Raw genomic sequence first — 18,708 nt, forward strand, 5'->3', positions numbered from 1 at the left:
CAGCTGCTGAAATAGTACAGTCCCACTGATATGATAATTTTTTGTTTAACATTGTAAACCCATTAAAACATATTGGATATTTTTGTTAACTATATCAACATTCAATATTTTTCTTCTGACTTATATGTTTACTTAAAAAAGGAAAAGTAAAAACAAATGAAAGCATTAGTTTATCTTCTCTAAAGTCTTGTCTTTTACAAATATAAATCCATTTGGAATACTTTGTGTATAGGGCTTTTTCTATTGAAAAATATTTATAGCGTATTTGATCGTCTACGCTGAACGGCCAATCCTGAAACATTCCAGTTTAAACCAATCAAAGTCCGTTAGGCGTCACTTCACCTCACTGTACTCCGTTTGAGGTTGTTGAATGTATCGGCTGTCGATTGCTGAAAAATAACGAGAGGTTTGTGGTAAGTAAAATACTTAAGTTAATGTTAAAGTTCCATTTAGCCGTTGTAGTCAGAGATTTTAGTTTAAGATTCTGGCGGGAATAGCTGGAATGGTGTGTTGGGATTTATCGTTCATTTTTAAAATCTAGTTAAGAGAGGTGGCTAACTGCCGTTAACATTAGCCGGTTCAAACAAGTCACACGCCTTGACATAACAAAACACCTACAGTGCTCTCAAGTTTAATGAGATGTTTAACATTAGATTACATCTGCATAGCTCTTAAGTAGGGGTGGAGCCGAACCCGAATACGGTATTCGGAAAAGCACAAATAATGTGTTTTTTACGAATACTTATTTCGAACAAATACTTTAAAAAATATTTGTATTCGGGAACAAGAAAAACTTTATATCAAAAAGCTGCGTTTCCTCTTGAGACCGCAGTGCATGCCCGGATGAGTGAGTGAGTGAGTTCAGGAGTCGGGGGGAAGTAAAAGAGGTGACTGACACAGGCTGCTCCACACAGTAACAGAGAAGGCTCGGCTGAGCGAAAAAAGACTTAACTGTATCACTGTTTTTGTTGAATAGATTTTTGTACCTTAACTGGGTTCCGGAGGCAGTTTATAACTTTCGGGAAGCGGAGTTTGATCGGGAGATTATTCCATTACGCTGCATTATTGACGTCTGCAGTCAGGTGCTCTCATGTTCGCTCTGTTTACGTAGCTCTGTTAGCTCGGTAATTTAGACAATAGGCTGTTGACAGAGTAACGTTAACGTTTGGTTAAAAAGGTTAAAACAATGCTTGTGTAGTTGTGTCGAATTGTATGCACTTGTAGGAGTTATATGGTACGTTTAAGTTACTCTGTCTACTGCATATCCATAATTATTATAATGGATATAATTAAAGAATACTTACACTATAACGTAAATTAGAAGTGCAACGCAAAAAAACTGGATTTTTACGCCTATTTTGAATTTTACTCGAATACGAATACAAATACAAATACTTTTCCCCCCTCAACAAATACAAATACAGATACAAATACCGGCTGCTTTGCACACCCCTACTCTTAAGTCTCACGTATTGACCGTGGGACGCGCATTTAGCACAACAATATCAAGCGTAACACGACATGATTTTTCATCCCGCTCCCGCGACTTACTTTCCCGCTCCCGCAGAAATGTGTAATATTTCGACCCGCTCCCGTATATGGTGGGCCAAAAATACCGAACACATTTTAAATGCTATATCTTGGCTTATAAAAATTAAATAAGGTACCAAATTTATTTGTTGCCTAACTAACTGAATTTATGAAAAATAGGATATATTATGTGGGCACGACTCCGTCTGCGAATTAAAGATGTCTTTTATATAAGGGTAGATTTGGCTAACCAGTTTTCCACAAAAATACAACCAACAACGTTTCTAATTAGGCTACAGACCTGAATTAAAAAATATCTAAACAGTCTCAATAGAAACATTTCAGTCAAAATGAGAGAAATATAGGGTAACATTTAAATTTTTGGCGCGGCTCTGCGTTTATTCCAACTAGAGTTCTGCGCGGGACTGATTTTTCATCCCGCTCCCGCCCCGCTCCGCTATAGACCTCTACCACACGACATTTATCTCTCAGAAGTGATAAAGCTTGCGCCACTGAAATTAACAGGCGAAGGCTGTGACAGATCGCACCTGAAACTGATGATCAGACTTGCGCGACAACTGGAAATGCTATTTTCTGATTGGCTTAAATTTCAATTTCAAAAGTCAGTTCCAATGCCTGAATGAATGGAATTACAAAAGCACAGACAACACCCAAAGGCCAAAACAGTGCACAATCTTTGACATTTAATTGTCATTTTGATCTATTAAAATAATATTTTATATTTGATACATATTATTTGTGGAATAGTTAATGAAGTAATGGTAATGTGGGCAGTGGTGGCTTAATGGTTAGGGAAGCACACTTGTAATCAAAAGATTGCATGTTCGAATCCTTGACTAGCAAGGCACCACTAAGGTACCCTGAGCAAGGTACTGCCCCAAAGCACTACTTCTCTGGGGCTGAATTAGTTCCCCCTCTTATGTCACATGTGGATTAAATGCAGAGGACACATTTTGCTGTGGTGTGTCACCAATGACAATTGATCACAATTGACAATTCTAAGTAAGTGATGACTGACAGTTCATATACATTAATTCAGTATTGAAATGAAAAAATGTGGCTTATTTGATGTATGAATGACGTGTTTTTGGTTTTATTGAATGACTGCTTTTTTTTTTTTTTTGCAGGGCAGTGTTGACATTTTTTGAGGTGGCAGAACTAGTCCCAGGTATTTATGGAGGGTGCATGGACCTACAATGAACGCAGCAATGCAAGAAAGCGAGCCAAAAAAAAAGTAGATATATTATTATAGAGTCAATACAAAACAAGCAAAGTAATACCACATTTGCAATAAACATGGAGGAAAGCTTGCCGGGTAAAGCTTCTGGTGGATATGACCATATGCTGATTGCTAGTGATGGGGAGCATGAGCTGGGTGCTGATGAGGAAGGAGAACATAGTTTTTATGACAACTGGTTTGATGAGTCTGATGAGGATGATATGGGACATGGAAACTCTAGTGATAGTGTTTCTGACTTAAGAAATTCTTTGGTGGACTGGGCTATTGAGTTTGGTATCTCCTTAATGGCTTTATCAGCTCTTCTGTCCATTCTGAAATGTTACCATCCTCTTTTGCCAAAAGATGGACGGACATTGCTCAAAACAAAAACAGTCTTTAAGGTTGAGACTTTAGCAGGTGGAGTTTTCTACTATTTTGGAATACTGAATTCATTTCAAAGGATACTTACTAAATTGTGTTCTGTTGTGCCAGACAGACATGTCTTTAGACTGCAGTTGAATTTTGATGGTCTGCCTCTCTTTAAAAGTACAAAGACTCAGTTTTGGCCAATTCTTGGTATGTTACAAGAGCATAGCATGAAACCGGTGGTAATTGGTCTTTTCTGTGGAACTTCTAAACCAAATTCTGTGTCTGAGTATTTGCAGCAGTTGGTGAATGAATTGAAAACAGTGAGTAATGGATTTGTTTTCATGGGAAAAACATTACTTTTGAATATTGCCTCTGTTATGTGTGACACTCCAGCTCGAGCTTTTATCAAAGGTGTTAAATCACATACTGCATATCATGGTTGTGATAAATGCCATCAAACTGGTGTACGAATAGGCAGCCGGATGACATTCCCAGAGGTCAATGCACCACTAAGGACTGATCAGGATTTTAGACAAAAAATAGATGAAGAACACCACCATGAGCACTCTCCATTATCTGATGTCAATATTGACATGGTTGCTACATTTCCTCTTGATTACATGCACTTGGTATGTTTAGGGGTAATGAGGCGTCTTCTTGACCTGTGGATGGGTCCACCTGGCCCTATTCGTTGCCGAGTATCCTCTAGTCAAGCTTCCTTGATTTCAAGTAGGCTAGTTGGGTTAAAGGATTACATTCCAGTAGAGTTTGCTAGAAGACCACGTGCATTGGCTGAGAGAAATAGATGGAAAGCAACAGAACTGCGTCAGTTTTTGTTATATACTGGGCCAGTTGTTCTTAAGGATGTTTTGAAATCTGCAGTTTATGACAACTTCATGTTATTGTCAGTTGGTATTTACATTTTAGCCAGCCCAGAATACTGTTTCATTATGAATGACCTTGCACATTCTCTTCTTGTTGGGTTTGTTGAACACTTTAGCAGTTTATATGGACCAGAATTTTTAGTTTATAATGTGCATGGTCTGATACATCTTAGTCAGGATGTAAAACAACATGGAAATTTGGATTTGATTTCTGGTTTCCCTTTTGAAAAATTTTTGGGACAGCTGAAAAAAATGGTTAGGGGGCCAAACAATCCATTGACTCAAGCAATCCGGAGATTATCTGAAATTGATGCCAGTAGTATTGGTGAGGTATCTGTCCAAGTACATACAGCATGTAAGCATGAACACACTGATGGGCCTGTGCCAAAGTCATTTACAAGGAAAATATGTCAGTTCAAGGAACTGACCAAGAATGGTGTGACTTTGAGTATCTCTAAAAGAGATTGCTGTGTCAGAATGAAAAGTAAAATAGTTTTAGTTGAAAATATAATTGTTGATGGACAGGAAGTATTTATTGTAGGGAAAGAATACAGAACCCAGGAACCATTTTATGGATATCCATTTGACTCTAGAGAGTTGGGGATTTACCTTGTTTCAGACTTGTCCATGACTAACAAATGCTTCAGATTAGAAATAGGATTGCAGAAATATGTCAGACTACCGTTCTATGATAAATTTGTTGTTGCACCTCTTCTACATTCAAAAGGAGAAAGTTACAAGAAGCATTGATTCCCTTTAGTTGCTATTTGGATGTTTTTGTAAAGCTCAGGTCTCATTATTTCCAGGAAATGTATCATATAGTTGTATTTGAAGCCACAAATGAAGTGGAACTGGTGCCTTCAACCTGGGTCAGAGATGGACAGTGTTTTTGGCCTCCAAACACTGTAGATATTGTTAAGTCCACAAAAGCTCAAGATAGCCCTGGTGATGGATGGACTCCATACAGTGTCAAAGTTATATTCACATCAGGTAAGTTCAGTTTTGTTAAATATATTTTAAAATGTTTGTTTTTGGGAACAGTATTTGTACGTAAAATGTATGAATATGGTCAGTTCTCCAACAAATTTGCCACTTTTACTTAATATTGGACTTATGAAAAATGATGAGTTGGTGGTATAGTGTGAGGGTGTGTATGTGTGTGTGTGTGTGCTCCTCTACTTACGAACTGTCAACTTACAAACTTTCAGACATACGAACAAAAAGGACTGTAAGTCCAAATTGTGTTCGTTGGGCTCCCATTTCCAGTCCGTAACATCATTTTTTTTTTAAGATTGCCATGTGAGAAGGTTCAGGAATATGAAGTGATTGGCTATTCTGTATATTGTATTTTGACATTCTGGCACTGTTCACACTAGGAATGAAAATTTATTTTGACAAACCAAACAATGTTTTTTTTTTTTCTTTCCTACAGCCACCTTTTAGAGATAGTTTGAGACTCATTTGGTCCATGTGCTTAGATGTAAGCAGAACCCATTTTACTAATTTGCATACAGAACTGCAAGATTCTGTGCTTTCCTGCGCCAACCATCATAACCTGAATGTAAAAAGTAGTATAATGTATACAAGGCATATGTCAAAATTGCTCAAACAAAAACAGGGAGAAGGCTCATTAATTCATCTTTTTAGATGACTACAATGAGGCACGTTTGAAACTTCCTGAAGCTGTTGTCAACACAGACCTTGATACAGATGGTGAGGATTCGCCAGTTAAATACAAACGAAGAAGGAGGTAAGATATTATTTTTCCATTTGATTATGTTGACAAAGTGACAATTGCGCCTTGTAACAATGACTGGTTCTTAAGACAAAAGCCTGTGTGCTTACCTGGAGAAGAAGATGATATGGAAGAACCCTTGCCAAAAGTGAAGGGAAGGAACAAGTATGTATATTCTTCTAATATTCATTTGACTTGCAAATCTTGACTACCTGTGTATGTTTAAAATGCTTGTGCTGTGTTTGGTATGTTGCTACAGACTAGGTTTGCTGCCTACTGCACCAAAAATTTTGCATTCTCTTGGCTCTAAAGGGATTGTCTCTTCCAAAGCAAAATCAAGGTTTGTATCCGCATTTTTATGTTTCTGTAACGGGATAACAGCTAAATTCTTTTTCACTCACTTTTTGTGAAAGTTAAGAATTACTCCATTTCAAAACCAATACGATTAAATTTTATAAATGAATTTCATGATAATTCAGTCCAGAGCAGTTAATGATCCAAACCAATACAGGCAAGGCAGTGCATCCCCATACCAGATCCCCAGAAGGCAAAAGCATGTCCACAGACATGCGTCCAAAGACCAGGCCCACAGAGGCGTGTTCCAAGAACAGGGACATAGCTTTTCTCCGGACCATGATCACAGAGCCAGCATGTCTCCGGACCAGGCCCACAGAGACGGTACTTCCGTAGACGAACGTTGTGAAGGGTTCATGTCTCCCCAATGCACTTTGCCAGACCAACACCAAAGAGATTGTGTCTTTGGACCAGCACCACTTACTCTGACAATACACTGTTTCTGCAGATCAGCACCAGAGAGGTCATGTGTCATCAAGCGCCAATCAGCAACAGTGTGATCTCTTCATTTGTAAGTATATAAAAATATAAATGGTGATTGAGTGTCATGCATTGCAATTCATATTACCAAGACTGCAAATGTTTACTTTTTTTCTCCCAGCACTACTTCGTGCTATCCTGACAAATCAGGAAATCATGCTGGAACAAATGAAATCTATATTCAAGACGGTTCAGGGTCTAAAATCCATAGCTGAAGAAGAAACTGGTATTGAACAGGATCTGCTACCAGTTGCTGATGTGCACGCCCTTGAGAACTTAGAAGAGAGACTAGGAAATAACGACTTCAAAAATCAATTGGTAAGTGTATCAATCAAATAATATTTAAATATTACTTGCCAGGAAAGTGAGCCGTAGAAGAAAAAACAAAACAGTAAAAAACAACATTCCTTGCGTTTTAGCAGGTGCCAATATTTTGAGACAATGTTTTTGAGACCACTGTTGTCAGAAAATGCTGCACATTTTTCCTCATTAGAGTCATATAATACAATCAAATTGTATTCCCTATCAGACTTTATTTTTAAACTTGTAAAACCCATGAAGATACAAAATGGGTCATAATTTAAATCGTCCTGTCTATTTATAATGTTTACCTCTGTAGATAGACTAAACTGTAGAGAAGCCAGTTAAATGGTTTTCTGCCTTTTCATTTAAAGATCCATTACCTGGCTCTGAAAGGAGGGTCAAATGTAAGGGAGAGTGTGTGGCGGATAATGAACGCACTCATCACAAACACACTGGCAAAGAGCATCAACATGCGAGGGATTAATGGAAAGATTGGCTTCCAGCGTTTGATGTTGAAAGAAGTTGTGATAGGTAAGTTGTTTCTAATCCAAACTGGCACCTTGTCTATTTTTTTCTGTTCATGCGGGACATCAGTTCAGTCCGTTGCTCCTTTGTTACTGGTGATATCTGAAACTCTTAAAAATGAGTCCTGCAAGTTCCAGTTTATGACTTTGTGTATTTAATTTCAAGTGCTAGAAATATCTTATTGTTATATATATATATATATATATATATATATATATATATATAAAAAAATGAAATCCTGTGCGGTATTCGATATAGCAGCCTTCTGGACAGTTACAGTTCAAATGAGTGTGTTTTTTTTTTCCCCCAGACCAGAACAGAGATTAGACCAGATTGCATACCTACATGCATACAATTACTTTGACTTGTTATTGTGAATAAAACGGTGAAATGAATAACCCTGTTTAAAAATTGTTTACTTGTTTATATTCTGTCATGGATATAATGATTCATATCTCCTTATTTGTGTACTACTGTATGTGTTTTGGAATTGTTTTATCCTAAACTCCGGGTGCTGTCTTGATCTTGAAGGTATGATTTAATTTCAATGCCTTAGAACCAGGTGGCATTAATAGTGTTGTGTGTTTTAGCTGCTGTTAGAAAAAATTCTTTGACGAGGACTGCAACGGACCAGGAGGCGGAGAAAAACATCCAGAAGTGGCTTCAGTTGGCACCTGACAGGGATGGAGGAAGGAAGGAACGGGCAAGAAGGGCAAATGAGACTTGATTCACATTGTTTTGTTTTTGGATTTTCTTTGTGTCTGTTTTCGACCACCCAATTTTCAAATTTTATTAATCAGTTTTACAGGGCCATATTTTTTGATATTTTGTATGTTGTAAAGTGTTTTAAATGCCTCATCTGTGTGTTCAAGTTAAACTGAAGTGTAATTAAATATAATTATAGTAAAAATAAACTATTGAAATCAATTGTGTAGCCATTGTGGTTTATGACATCACTGGGCCTGTTATGGCCCAAATCAGGTAGAACCATGTCTGGGCCATCACTGGGCCCGTTGTGGCCCAAATCAGAAAATCCACGTCTGGGCCGTCACTGGGCCCGTTGTGGCCCAAATCAGAAAATCCACGTCTGGGCCGTCACTGGGCCCGTTGTGGCCCAAATCAGAAAATCCACGTCTGGGCCGTCACTGGGCCCGTTGTGGCCCAAATCAGAAAATCCACGTCTGGGCCGTCACTGGGCCCGTTGTGGCCCAAATCAGAAAATCCACGTCTGGGCCGTCACTGGGCCTGTTGTGGCCCAAATCAGAAAATCCACGTCTGGGCCGTCACTGGGCCTGTTGTGGCCCAAATCAGAAAATCCACGTCTGGGCCGTCACAGGGCCGTCATTCTTTGCGGTATCTGGGCCAGAGGAAAATGTTTAAGCATCCCAGATAGCAAAATTCTTCTGGGCCAGATCTGGCCCACAGTATTCATTTTCCTCTGGCCCAGATACCGCAAAGAATGACGGCCCTGTGACGGCCCAGACGTGGACTTTCTGATTTGGGCCACAACCCACATAGCAGACAGGTCTGGCCCGGATCTGGCGTCAAACCGGCACTGCTGGATGAGTTCTGGCATGGCAAGTGGTATGTCAACCAGATATGGGCCAAGTCTGGCAATGATGGCACTGTTTACATTATGGCATGCCAGATGTGGCCCGATTGTGGTTTGGTCTATGTGGCCCAGGCACATAGAAGACAGGTCTGGCCCAGATCTGGCGTCAAGCCGGCGCTGCACGCTGAGTTCTGGTATAGCAAGTGGTATGTCAACCAGATATGGGCCAGGTCTGGCAATGATGGCACTGTTCCCAGTTACGCGCGGTGAGCGATTCTGGCTGACATTTGGCATTTTTCATCTGGGCCAGAACCGTTCTGGGCACGGCGAGCGATTCTGGCTGACTATCGCCATTTTCCGTGTGGGCCAGAACCGTTATAAGCACGGCGAGCGATTCTGGCTAACAGTCGGCACTTTTCGTGTGGGCCAGAACGGTTCTGAGCACGGTAAGGGATTCTGGCTGACAGTCGGCATTTTTCGTGTCGGACGACTTTGGCTGACAGTCATCCATTTCAGCATTGGTAACATGCTTTGTGCCGTACCTAGCCCTCACCTGCCGTAAAATTCTGGCCTGATGTCAGATAAATATTCCTAAAAAAATTCCAACCAGAACTAGTCTTAACATGGAAGATCATTCTGACTACAGTCTATATAGGAGGGGTCACCAACATGGTGCCCCCAAGGACCACATGAGTCACCCGCGGACCTGTTCTAAAAATACAGTAGCACAACTCACCATTGAGCAGTGTCTGAAATGTAATTTTATCCTGTTGCTATTCTTCTTTAATCACATTTGCATTTATATAGATTTGAAAATGGCAATATCTAAAAGAAAGCATTTAAAACATGTTTATTATACATGATTTAAGGAGAGTGTATCAAACTGGTAGCCCTTCGTATGGCTCAGTACCCGTGAAGTAGCTCCCAGTTTCAAAAAGGTTGGTGACCCCTGGTCTATGGCCTATATGAGAGTACCAGGTTCACATTTCACTATGTTGTATATGTAAATCTGCAAGATGTCACCTGGGTCTGCAAGATGTCATTCTGGGTCCCATACCTGACCCTCATCTGGCGTAAAATTATGGCTGAAGGGTCTGCTCTCAACTATATATTAAGCACTGTCTGCTTGGGATAAAACCTGTACTGAAGAGCACGAGAAACACAATAAAGAGCCAATGGCTGACATACAAAAAGACTCCAAGCTCCAGCTGCTGAAATAGTACAGTCCCACTGATATGATAATTTTTTGTTTAACATTGTAAACCCATTAAAACATATTGGATATTTTTGTTAACTATATCAACATTCAATATTTTTCTTCTGACTTATATGTTTACTTAAAAAAGGAAAAGTAAAAACAAATGAAAGCATTAGTTTATCTTCTCTAAAGTCTTGTCTTTTACAAATATAAATCCATTTGGAATACTTTGTGTATAGGGCTTTTTCTATTGAAAAATATTTATAGCGTATTTGATCGTCTACGCTGAACGGCCAATCCTGAAACATTCCAGTTTAAACCAATCAAAGTCCGTTAGGCGTCACTTCACCTCACTGTACTCCGTTTGAGGTTGTTGAATGTATCGGCTGTCGATTGCTGAAAAATAACGAGAGGTTTGTGGTAAGTAAAATACTTAAGTTAATGTTAAAGTTCCATTTAGCCGTTGTAGTCAGAGATTTTAGTTTAAGATTCTGGCGGGAATAGCTGGAATGGTGTGTTGGGATTTATCGTTCATTTTTAAAATCTAGTTAAGAGAGGTGGCTAACTGCCGTTAACATTAGCCGGTTCAAACAAGTCACACGCCTTGACATAACAAAACACCTACAGTGCTCTCAAGTTTAATGAGATGTTTAACATTAGATTACATCTGCATAGCTCTTAAGTAGGGGTGGAGCCGAACCCGAATACGGTATTCGGAAAAGCACAAATAATGTGTTTTTTACGAATACTTATTTCGAACAAATACTTTAAAAAATATTTGTATTCGGGAACAAGAAAAACTTTATATCAAAAAGCTGCGTTTCCTCTTGAGACCGCAGTGCATGCCCGGATGAGTGAGTGAGTGAGTTCAGGAGTCGGGGGGAAGTAAAAGAGGTGACTGACACAGGCTGCTCCACACAGTAACAGAGAAGGCTCGGCTGAGCGAAAAAAGACTTAACTGTATCACTGTTTTTGTTGAATAGATTTTTGTACCTTAACTGGGTTCCGGAGGCAGTTTATAACTTTCGGGAAGCGGAGTTTGATCGGGAGATTATTCCATTACGCTGCATTATTGACGTCTGCAGTCAGGTGCTCTCATGTTCGCTCTGTTTACGTAGCTCTGTTAGCTCGGTAATTTAGACAATAGGCTGTTGACAGAGTAACGTTAACGTTTGGTTAAAAAGGTTAAAACAATGCTTGTGTAGTTGTGTCGAATTGTATGCACTTGTAGGAGTTATATGGTACGTTTAAGTTACTCTGTCTACTGCATATCCATAATTATTATAATGGATATAATTAAAGAATACTTACACTATAACGTAAATTAGAAGTGCAACGCAAAAAAACTGGATTTTTACGCCTATTTTGAATTTTACTCGAATACGAATACAAATACAAATACTTTTCCCCCCTCAACAAATACAAATACAGATACAAATACCGGCTGCTTTGCACACCCCTACTCTTAAGTCTCACGTATTGACCGTGGGACGCGCATTTAGCACAACAATATCAAGCGTAACACGACATGATTTTTCATCCCGCTCCCGCGACTTACTTTCCCGCTCCCGCAGAAATGTGTAATATTTCGACCCGCTCCCGTATATGGTGGGCCAAAAATACCGAACACATTTTAAATGCTATATCTTGGCTTATAAAAATTAAATAAGGTACCAAATTTATTTGTTGCCTAACTAACTGAATTTATGAAAAATAGGATATATTATGTGGGCACGACTCCGTCTGCGAATTAAAGATGTCTTTTATATAAGGGTAGATTTGGCTAACCAGTTTTCCACAAAAATACAACCAACAACGTTTCTAATTAGGCTACAGACCTGAATTAAAAAATATCTAAACAGTCTCAATAGAAACATTTCAGTCAAAATGAGAGAAATATAGGGTAACATTTAAATTTTTGGCGCGGCTCTGCGTTTATTCCAACTAGAGTTCTGCGCGGGACTGATTTTTCATCCCGCTCCCGCCCCGCTCCGCTATAGACCTCTACCACACGACATTTATCTCTCAGAAGTGATAAAGCTTGCGCCACTGAAATTAACAGGCGAAGGCTGTGACAGATCGCACCTGAAACTGATGATCAGACTTGCGCGACAACTGGAAATGCTATTTTCTGATTGGCTTAAATTTCAATTTCAAAAGTCAGTTCCAATGCCTGAATGAATGGAATTACAAAAGCACAGACAACACCCAAAGGCCAAAACAGTGCACAATCTTTGACATTTAATTGTCATTTTGATCTATTAAAATAATATTTTATATTTGATACATATTATTTGTGGAATAGTTAATGAAGTAATGGTAATGTGGGCAGTGGTGGCTTAATGGTTAGGGAAGCACACTTGTAATCAAAAGATTGCATGTTCGAATCCTTGACTAGCAAGGCACCACTAAGGTACCCTGAGCAAGGTACTGCCCCAAAGCACTACTTCTCTGGGGCTGAATTAGTTCCCCCTCTTATGTCACATGTGGATTAAATGCAGAGGACACATTTTGCTGTGGTGTGTCACCAATGACAATTGATCACAATTGACAATTCTAAGTAAGTGATGACTGACAGTTCATATACATTAATTCAGTATTGAAATGAAAAAATGTGGCTTATTTGATGTATGAATGACGTGTTTTTGGTTTTATTGAATGACTGCTTTTTTTTTTTTTTTGCAGGGCAGTGTTGACATTTTTTGAGGTGGCAGAACTAGTCCCAGGTATTTATGGAGGGTGCATGGACCTACAATGAACGCAGCAATGCAAGAAAGCGAGCCAAAAAAAAAGTAGATATATTATTATAGAGTCAATACAAAACAAGCAAAGTAATACCACATTTGCAATAAACATGGAGGAAAGCTTGCCGGGTAAAGCTTCTGGTGGATATGACCATATGCTGATTGCTAGTGATGGGGAGCATGAGCTGGGTGCTGATGAGGAAGGAGAACATAGTTTTTATGACAACTGGTTTGATGAGTCTGATGAGGATGATATGGGACATGGAAACTCTAGTGATAGTGTTTCTGACTTAAGAAATTCTTTGGTGGACTGGGCTATTGAGTTTGGTATCTCCTTAATGGCTTTATCAGCTCTTCTGTCCATTCTGAAATGTTACCATCCTCTTTTGCCAAAAGATGGACGGACATTGCTCAAAACAAAAACAGTCTTTAAGGTTGAGACTTTAGCAGGTGGAGTTTTCTACTATTTTGGAATACTGAATTCATTTCAAAGGATACTTACTAAATTGTGTTCTGTTGTGCCAGACAGACATGTCTTTAGACTGCAGTTGAATTTTGATGGTCTGCCTCTCTTTAAAAGTACAAAGACTCAGTTTTGGCCAATTCTTGGTATGTTACAAGAGCATAGCATGAAACCGGTGGTAATTGGTCTTTTCTGTGGAACTTCTAAACCAAATTCTGTGTCTGAGTATTTGCAGCAGTTGGTGAATGAATTGAAAACAGTGAGTAATGGATTTGTTTTCATGGGAAAAACATTACTTTTGAATATTGCCTCTGTTATGTGTGACACTCCAGCTCGAGCTTTTATCAAAGGTGTTAAATCACATACTGCATATCATGGTTGTGATAAATGCCATCAAACTGGTGTACGAATAGGCAGCCGGATGACATTCCCAGAGGTCAATGCACCACTAAGGACTGATCAGGATTTTAGACAAAAAATAGATGAAGAACACCACCATGAGCACTCTCCATTATCTGATGTCAATATTGACATGGTTGCTACATTTCCTCTTGATTACATGCACTTGGTATGTTTAGGGGTAATGAGGCGTCTTCTTGACCTGTGGATGGGTCCACCTGGCCCTATTCGTTGCCGAGTATCCTCTAGTCAAGCTTCCTTGATTTCAAGTAGGCTAGTTGGGTTAAAGGATTACATTCCAGTAGAGTTTGCTAGAAGACCACGTGCATTGGCTGAGAGAAATAGATGGAAAGCAACAGAACTGCGTCAGTTTTTGTTATATACTGGGCCAGTTGTTCTTAAGGATGTTTTGAAATCTGCAGTTTATGACAACTTCATGTTATTGTCAGTTGGTATTTACATTTTAGCCAGCCCAGAATACTGTTTCATTATGAATGACCTTGCACATTCTCTTCTTGTTGGGTTTGTTGAACACTTTAGCAGTTTATATGGACCAGAATTTTTAGTTTATAATGTGCATGGTCTGATACATCTTAGTCAGGATGTAAAACAACATGGAAATTTGGATTTGATTTCTGGTTTCCCTTTTGAAAAATTTTTGGGACAGCTGAAAAAAATGGTTAGGGGGCCAAACAATCCATTGACTCAAGCAATCCGGAGATTATCTGAAATTGATGCCAGTAGTATTGGTGAGGTATCTGTCCAAGTACATACAGCATGTAAGCATGAACACACTGATGGGCCTGTGCCAAAGTCATTTACAAGGAAAATATGTCAGTTCAAGGAACTGACCAAGAATGGTGTGACTTTGAGTATCTCTAAAAGAGATTGCTGTGTCAGAATGAAAAGTAAAATAGTTTTAGTTGAAAATATAATTGTTGATGGACAGGAAGTATTTATTGTAGGGAAAGAATACAGAACCCAGGAACCATTTTATGGATATCCATTTGACTCTAGAGAGTTGGGGATTTACCTTGTTTCAGACTTGTCCATGACTAACAAATGCTTCAGATTAGAAATAGGATTGCAGAAATATGTCAGACTACCGTTCTATGATAAATTTGTTGTTGCACCTCTTCTACATTCAAAAGGAGAAAGTTACAAGAAGCATTGATTCCCTTTAGTTGCTATTTGGATGTTTTTGTAAAGCTCAGGTCTCATTATTTCCAGGAAATGTATCATATAGTTGTATTTGAAGCCACAAATGAAGTGGAACTGGTGCCTTCAACCTGGGTCAGAGATGGACAGTGTTTTTGGCCTCCAAACACTGTAGATATTGTTAAGTCCACAAAAGCTCAAGATAGCCCTGGTGATGGATGGACTCCATACAGTGTCAAAGTTATATTCACATCAGGTAAGTTCAGTTTTGTTAAATATATTTTAAAATGTTTGTTTTTGGGAACAGTATTTGTACGTAAAATGTATGAATATGGTCAGTTCTCCAACAAATTTGCCACTTTTACTTAATATTGGACTTATGAAAAATGATGAGTTGGTGGTATAGTGTGAGGGTGTGTATGTGTGTGTGTGTGTGCTCCTCTACTTACGAACTGTCAACTTACAAACTTTCAGACATACGAACAAAAAGGACTGTAAGTCCAAATTGTGTTCGTTGGGCTCCCATTTCCAGTCCGTAACATCATTTTTTTTTTAAGATTGCCATGTGAGAAGGTTCAGGAATATGAAGTGATTGGCTATTCTGTATATTGTATTTTGACATTCTGGCACTGTTCACACTAGGAATGAAAATTTATTTTGACAAACCAAACAATGTTTTTTTTTTTTCTTTCCTACAGCCACCTTTTAGAGATAGTTTGAGACTCATTTGGTCCATGTGCTTAGATGTAAGCAGAACCCATTTTACTAATTTGCATACAGAACTGCAAGATTCTGTGCTTTCCTGCGCCAACCATCATAACCTGAATGTAAAAAGTAGTATAATGTATACAAGGCATATGTCAAAATTGCTCAAACAAAAACAGGGAGAAGGCTCATTAATTCATCTTTTTAGATGACTACAATGAGGCACGTTTGAAACTTCCTGAAGCTGTTGTCAACACAGACCTTGATACAGATGGTGAGGATTCGCCAGTTAAATACAAACGAAGAAGGAGGTAAGATATTATTTTTCCATTTGATTATGTTGACAAAGTGACAATTGCGCCTTGTAACAATGACTGGTTCTTAAGACAAAAGCCTGTGTGCTTACCTGGAGAAGAAGATGATATGGAAGAACCCTTGCCAAAAGTGAAGGGAAGGAACAAGTATGTATATTCTTCTAATATTCATTTGACTTGCAAATCTTGACTACCTGTGTATGTTTAAAATGCTTGTGCTGTGTTTGGTATGTTGCTACAGACTAGGTTTGCTGCCTACTGCACCAAAAATTTTGCATTCTCTTGGCTCTAAAGGGATTGTCTCTTCCAAAGCAAAATCAAGGTTTGTATCCGCATTTTTATGTTTCTGTAACGGGATAACAGCTAAATTCTTTTTCACTCACTTTTTGTGAAAGTTAAGAATTACTCCATTTCAAAACCAATACGATTAAATTTTATAAATGAATTTCATGATAATTCAGTCCAGAGCAGTTAATGATCCAAACCAATACAGGCAAGGCAGTGCATCCCCATACCAGATCCCCAGAAGGCAAAAGCATGTCCACAGACATGCGTCCAAAGACCAGGCCCACAGAGGCGTGTTCCAAGAACAGGGACATAGCTTTTCTCCGGACCATGATCACAGAGCCAGCATGTCTCCGGACCAGGCCCACAGAGACGGTACTTCCGTAGACGAACGTTGTGAAGGGTTCATGTCTCCCCAATGCACTTTGCCAGACCAACACCAAAGAGATTGTGTCTTTGGACCAGCACCACTTACTCTGACAATACACTGTTTCTGCAGATCAGCACCAGAGAGGTCATGTGTCATCAAGCGCCAATCAGCAACAGTGTGATCTCTTCATTTGTAAGTATATAAAAATATAAATGGTGATTGAGTGTCATGCATTGCAATTCATATTACCAAGACTGCAAATGTTTACTTTTTTTCTCCCAGCACTACTTCGTGCTATCCTGACAAATCAGGAAATCATGCTGGAACAAATGAAATCTATATTCAAGACGGTTCAGGGTCTAAAATCCATAGCTGAAGAAGAAACTGGTATTGAACAGGATCTGCTACCAGTTGCTGATGTGCACGCCCTTGAGAACTTAGAAGAGAGACTAGGAAATAACGACTTCAAAAATCAATTGGTAAGTGTATCAATCAAATAATATTTAAATATTACTTGCCAGGAAAGTGAGCCGTAGAAGAAAAAACAAAACAGTAAAAAACAACATTCCTTGCGTTTTAGCAGGTGCCAATATTTTGAGACAATGTTTTTGAGACCACTGTTGTCAGAAAATGCTGCACATTTTTCCTCATTAGAGTCATATAATACAATCAAATTGTATTCCCTATCAGACTTTATTTTTAAACTTGTAAAACCCATGAAGATACAAAATGGGTCATAATTTAAATCGTCCTGTCTATTTATAATGTTTACCTCTGTAGATAGACTAAACTGTAGAGAAGCCAGTTAAATGGTTTTCTGCCTTTTCATTTAAAGATCCATTACCTGGCTCTGAAAGGAGGGTCAAATGTAAGGGAGAGTGTGTGGCGGATAATGAACGCACTCATCACAAACACACTGGCAAAGAGCATCAACATGCGAGGGATTAATGGAAAGATTGGCTTCCAGCGTTTGATGTTGAAAGAAGTTGTGATAGGTAAGTTGTTTCTAATCCAAACTGGCACCTTGTCTATTTTTTTCTGTTCATGCGGGACATCAGTTCAGTCCGTTGCTCCTTTGTTACTGGTGATATCTGAAACTCTTAAAAATGAGTCCTGCAAGTTCCAGTTTATGACTTTGTGTATTTAATTTCAAGTGCTAGAAATATCTTATTGTTATATATATAAAAATGAAATCCTGTGCGGTATTCGATATAGCAGCCTTCTGGACAGTTACAGTTCAAATGAGTGTGTTTTTTTTTTCCCCCAGACCAGAACAGAGATTAGACCAGATTGCATACCTACATGCATACAATTACTTTGACTTGTTATTGTGAATAAAACGGTGAAATGAATAACCCTGTTTAAAAATTGTTTACTTGTTTATATTCTGTCATGGATATAATGATTCATATCTCCTTATTTGTGTACTACTGTATGTGTTTTGGAATTGTTTTATCCTAAACTCCGGGTGCTGTCTTGATCTTGAAGGTATGATTTAATTTCAATGCCTTAGAACCAGGTGGCATTAATAGTGTTGTGTGTTTTAGCTGCTGTTAGAAAAAATTCTTTGACGAGGACTGCAACGGACCAGGAGGCGGAGAAAAACATCCAGAAGTGGCTTCAGTTGGCACCTGACAGGGATGGAGGAAGGAAGGAACGGGCAAGAAGGGCAAATGAGACTTGATTCACATTGTTTTGTTTTTGGATTTTCTTTGTGTCTGTTTTCGACCACCCAATTTTCAAATTTTATTAATCAGTTTTACAGGGCCATATTTTTTGATATTTTGTATGTTGTAAAGTGTTTTAAATGCCTCATCTGTGTGTTCAAGTTAAACTGAAGTGTAATTAAATATAATTATAGTAAAAATAAACTATTGAAATCAATTGTGTAGCCATTGTGGTTTATGACATCACTGGGCCTGTTATGGCCCAAATCAGGTAGAACCATGTCTGGGCCATCACTGGGCCCGTTGTGGCCCAAATCAGAAAATCCACGTCTGGGCCGTCACTGGGCCCGTTGTGGCCCAAATCAGAAAATCCACGTCTGGGCCGTCACTGGGCCCGTTGTGGCCCAAATCAGAAAATCCACGTCTGGGCCAT

At 38.9% G+C, this 18,708-nt stretch overlaps 2 protein-coding genes across 2 annotated transcripts; both read left to right on the top strand.

Annotated features, from left to right (window-relative positions):
- The first annotated feature begins 338 nt into the window (after positions 1–338).
- On the top strand, positions 339–8,347 carry LOC140578175 (uncharacterized). Its single transcript, XM_072698256.1, has 10 exons — positions 339–413; positions 4,830–5,013; positions 5,671–5,773; positions 5,849–5,923; positions 6,018–6,098; positions 6,270–6,436; positions 6,561–6,623; positions 6,714–6,910; positions 7,267–7,426; positions 8,011–8,347. The coding sequence occupies exons 2-10, from the start codon at positions 4,833–4,835 to the stop codon at positions 8,145–8,147; spliced, it is 1,164 nt and encodes a 387-aa protein (XP_072554357.1). The 5' UTR covers positions 339–413; positions 4,830–4,832; the 3' UTR covers positions 8,148–8,347.
- Positions 8,348–10,515: 2,168 nt separating this feature from the next.
- Positions 10,516–18,492, top strand: LOC140578176 (uncharacterized). Its single transcript, XM_072698257.1, has 10 exons — positions 10,516–10,590; positions 15,007–15,190; positions 15,848–15,950; positions 16,026–16,100; positions 16,195–16,275; positions 16,447–16,613; positions 16,738–16,800; positions 16,891–17,087; positions 17,444–17,603; positions 18,156–18,492. The coding sequence occupies exons 2-10, from the start codon at positions 15,010–15,012 to the stop codon at positions 18,290–18,292; spliced, it is 1,164 nt and encodes a 387-aa protein (XP_072554358.1). The 5' UTR covers positions 10,516–10,590; positions 15,007–15,009; the 3' UTR covers positions 18,293–18,492.
- Positions 18,493–18,708: the final 216 nt, after the last annotated feature.

This window comes from Paramormyrops kingsleyae, chromosome 13, assembly GCF_048594095.1.
Source record: "Paramormyrops kingsleyae isolate MSU_618 chromosome 13, PKINGS_0.4, whole genome shotgun sequence".
NCBI lineage: Eukaryota > Metazoa > Chordata > Actinopteri > Osteoglossiformes > Mormyridae > Paramormyrops > Paramormyrops kingsleyae.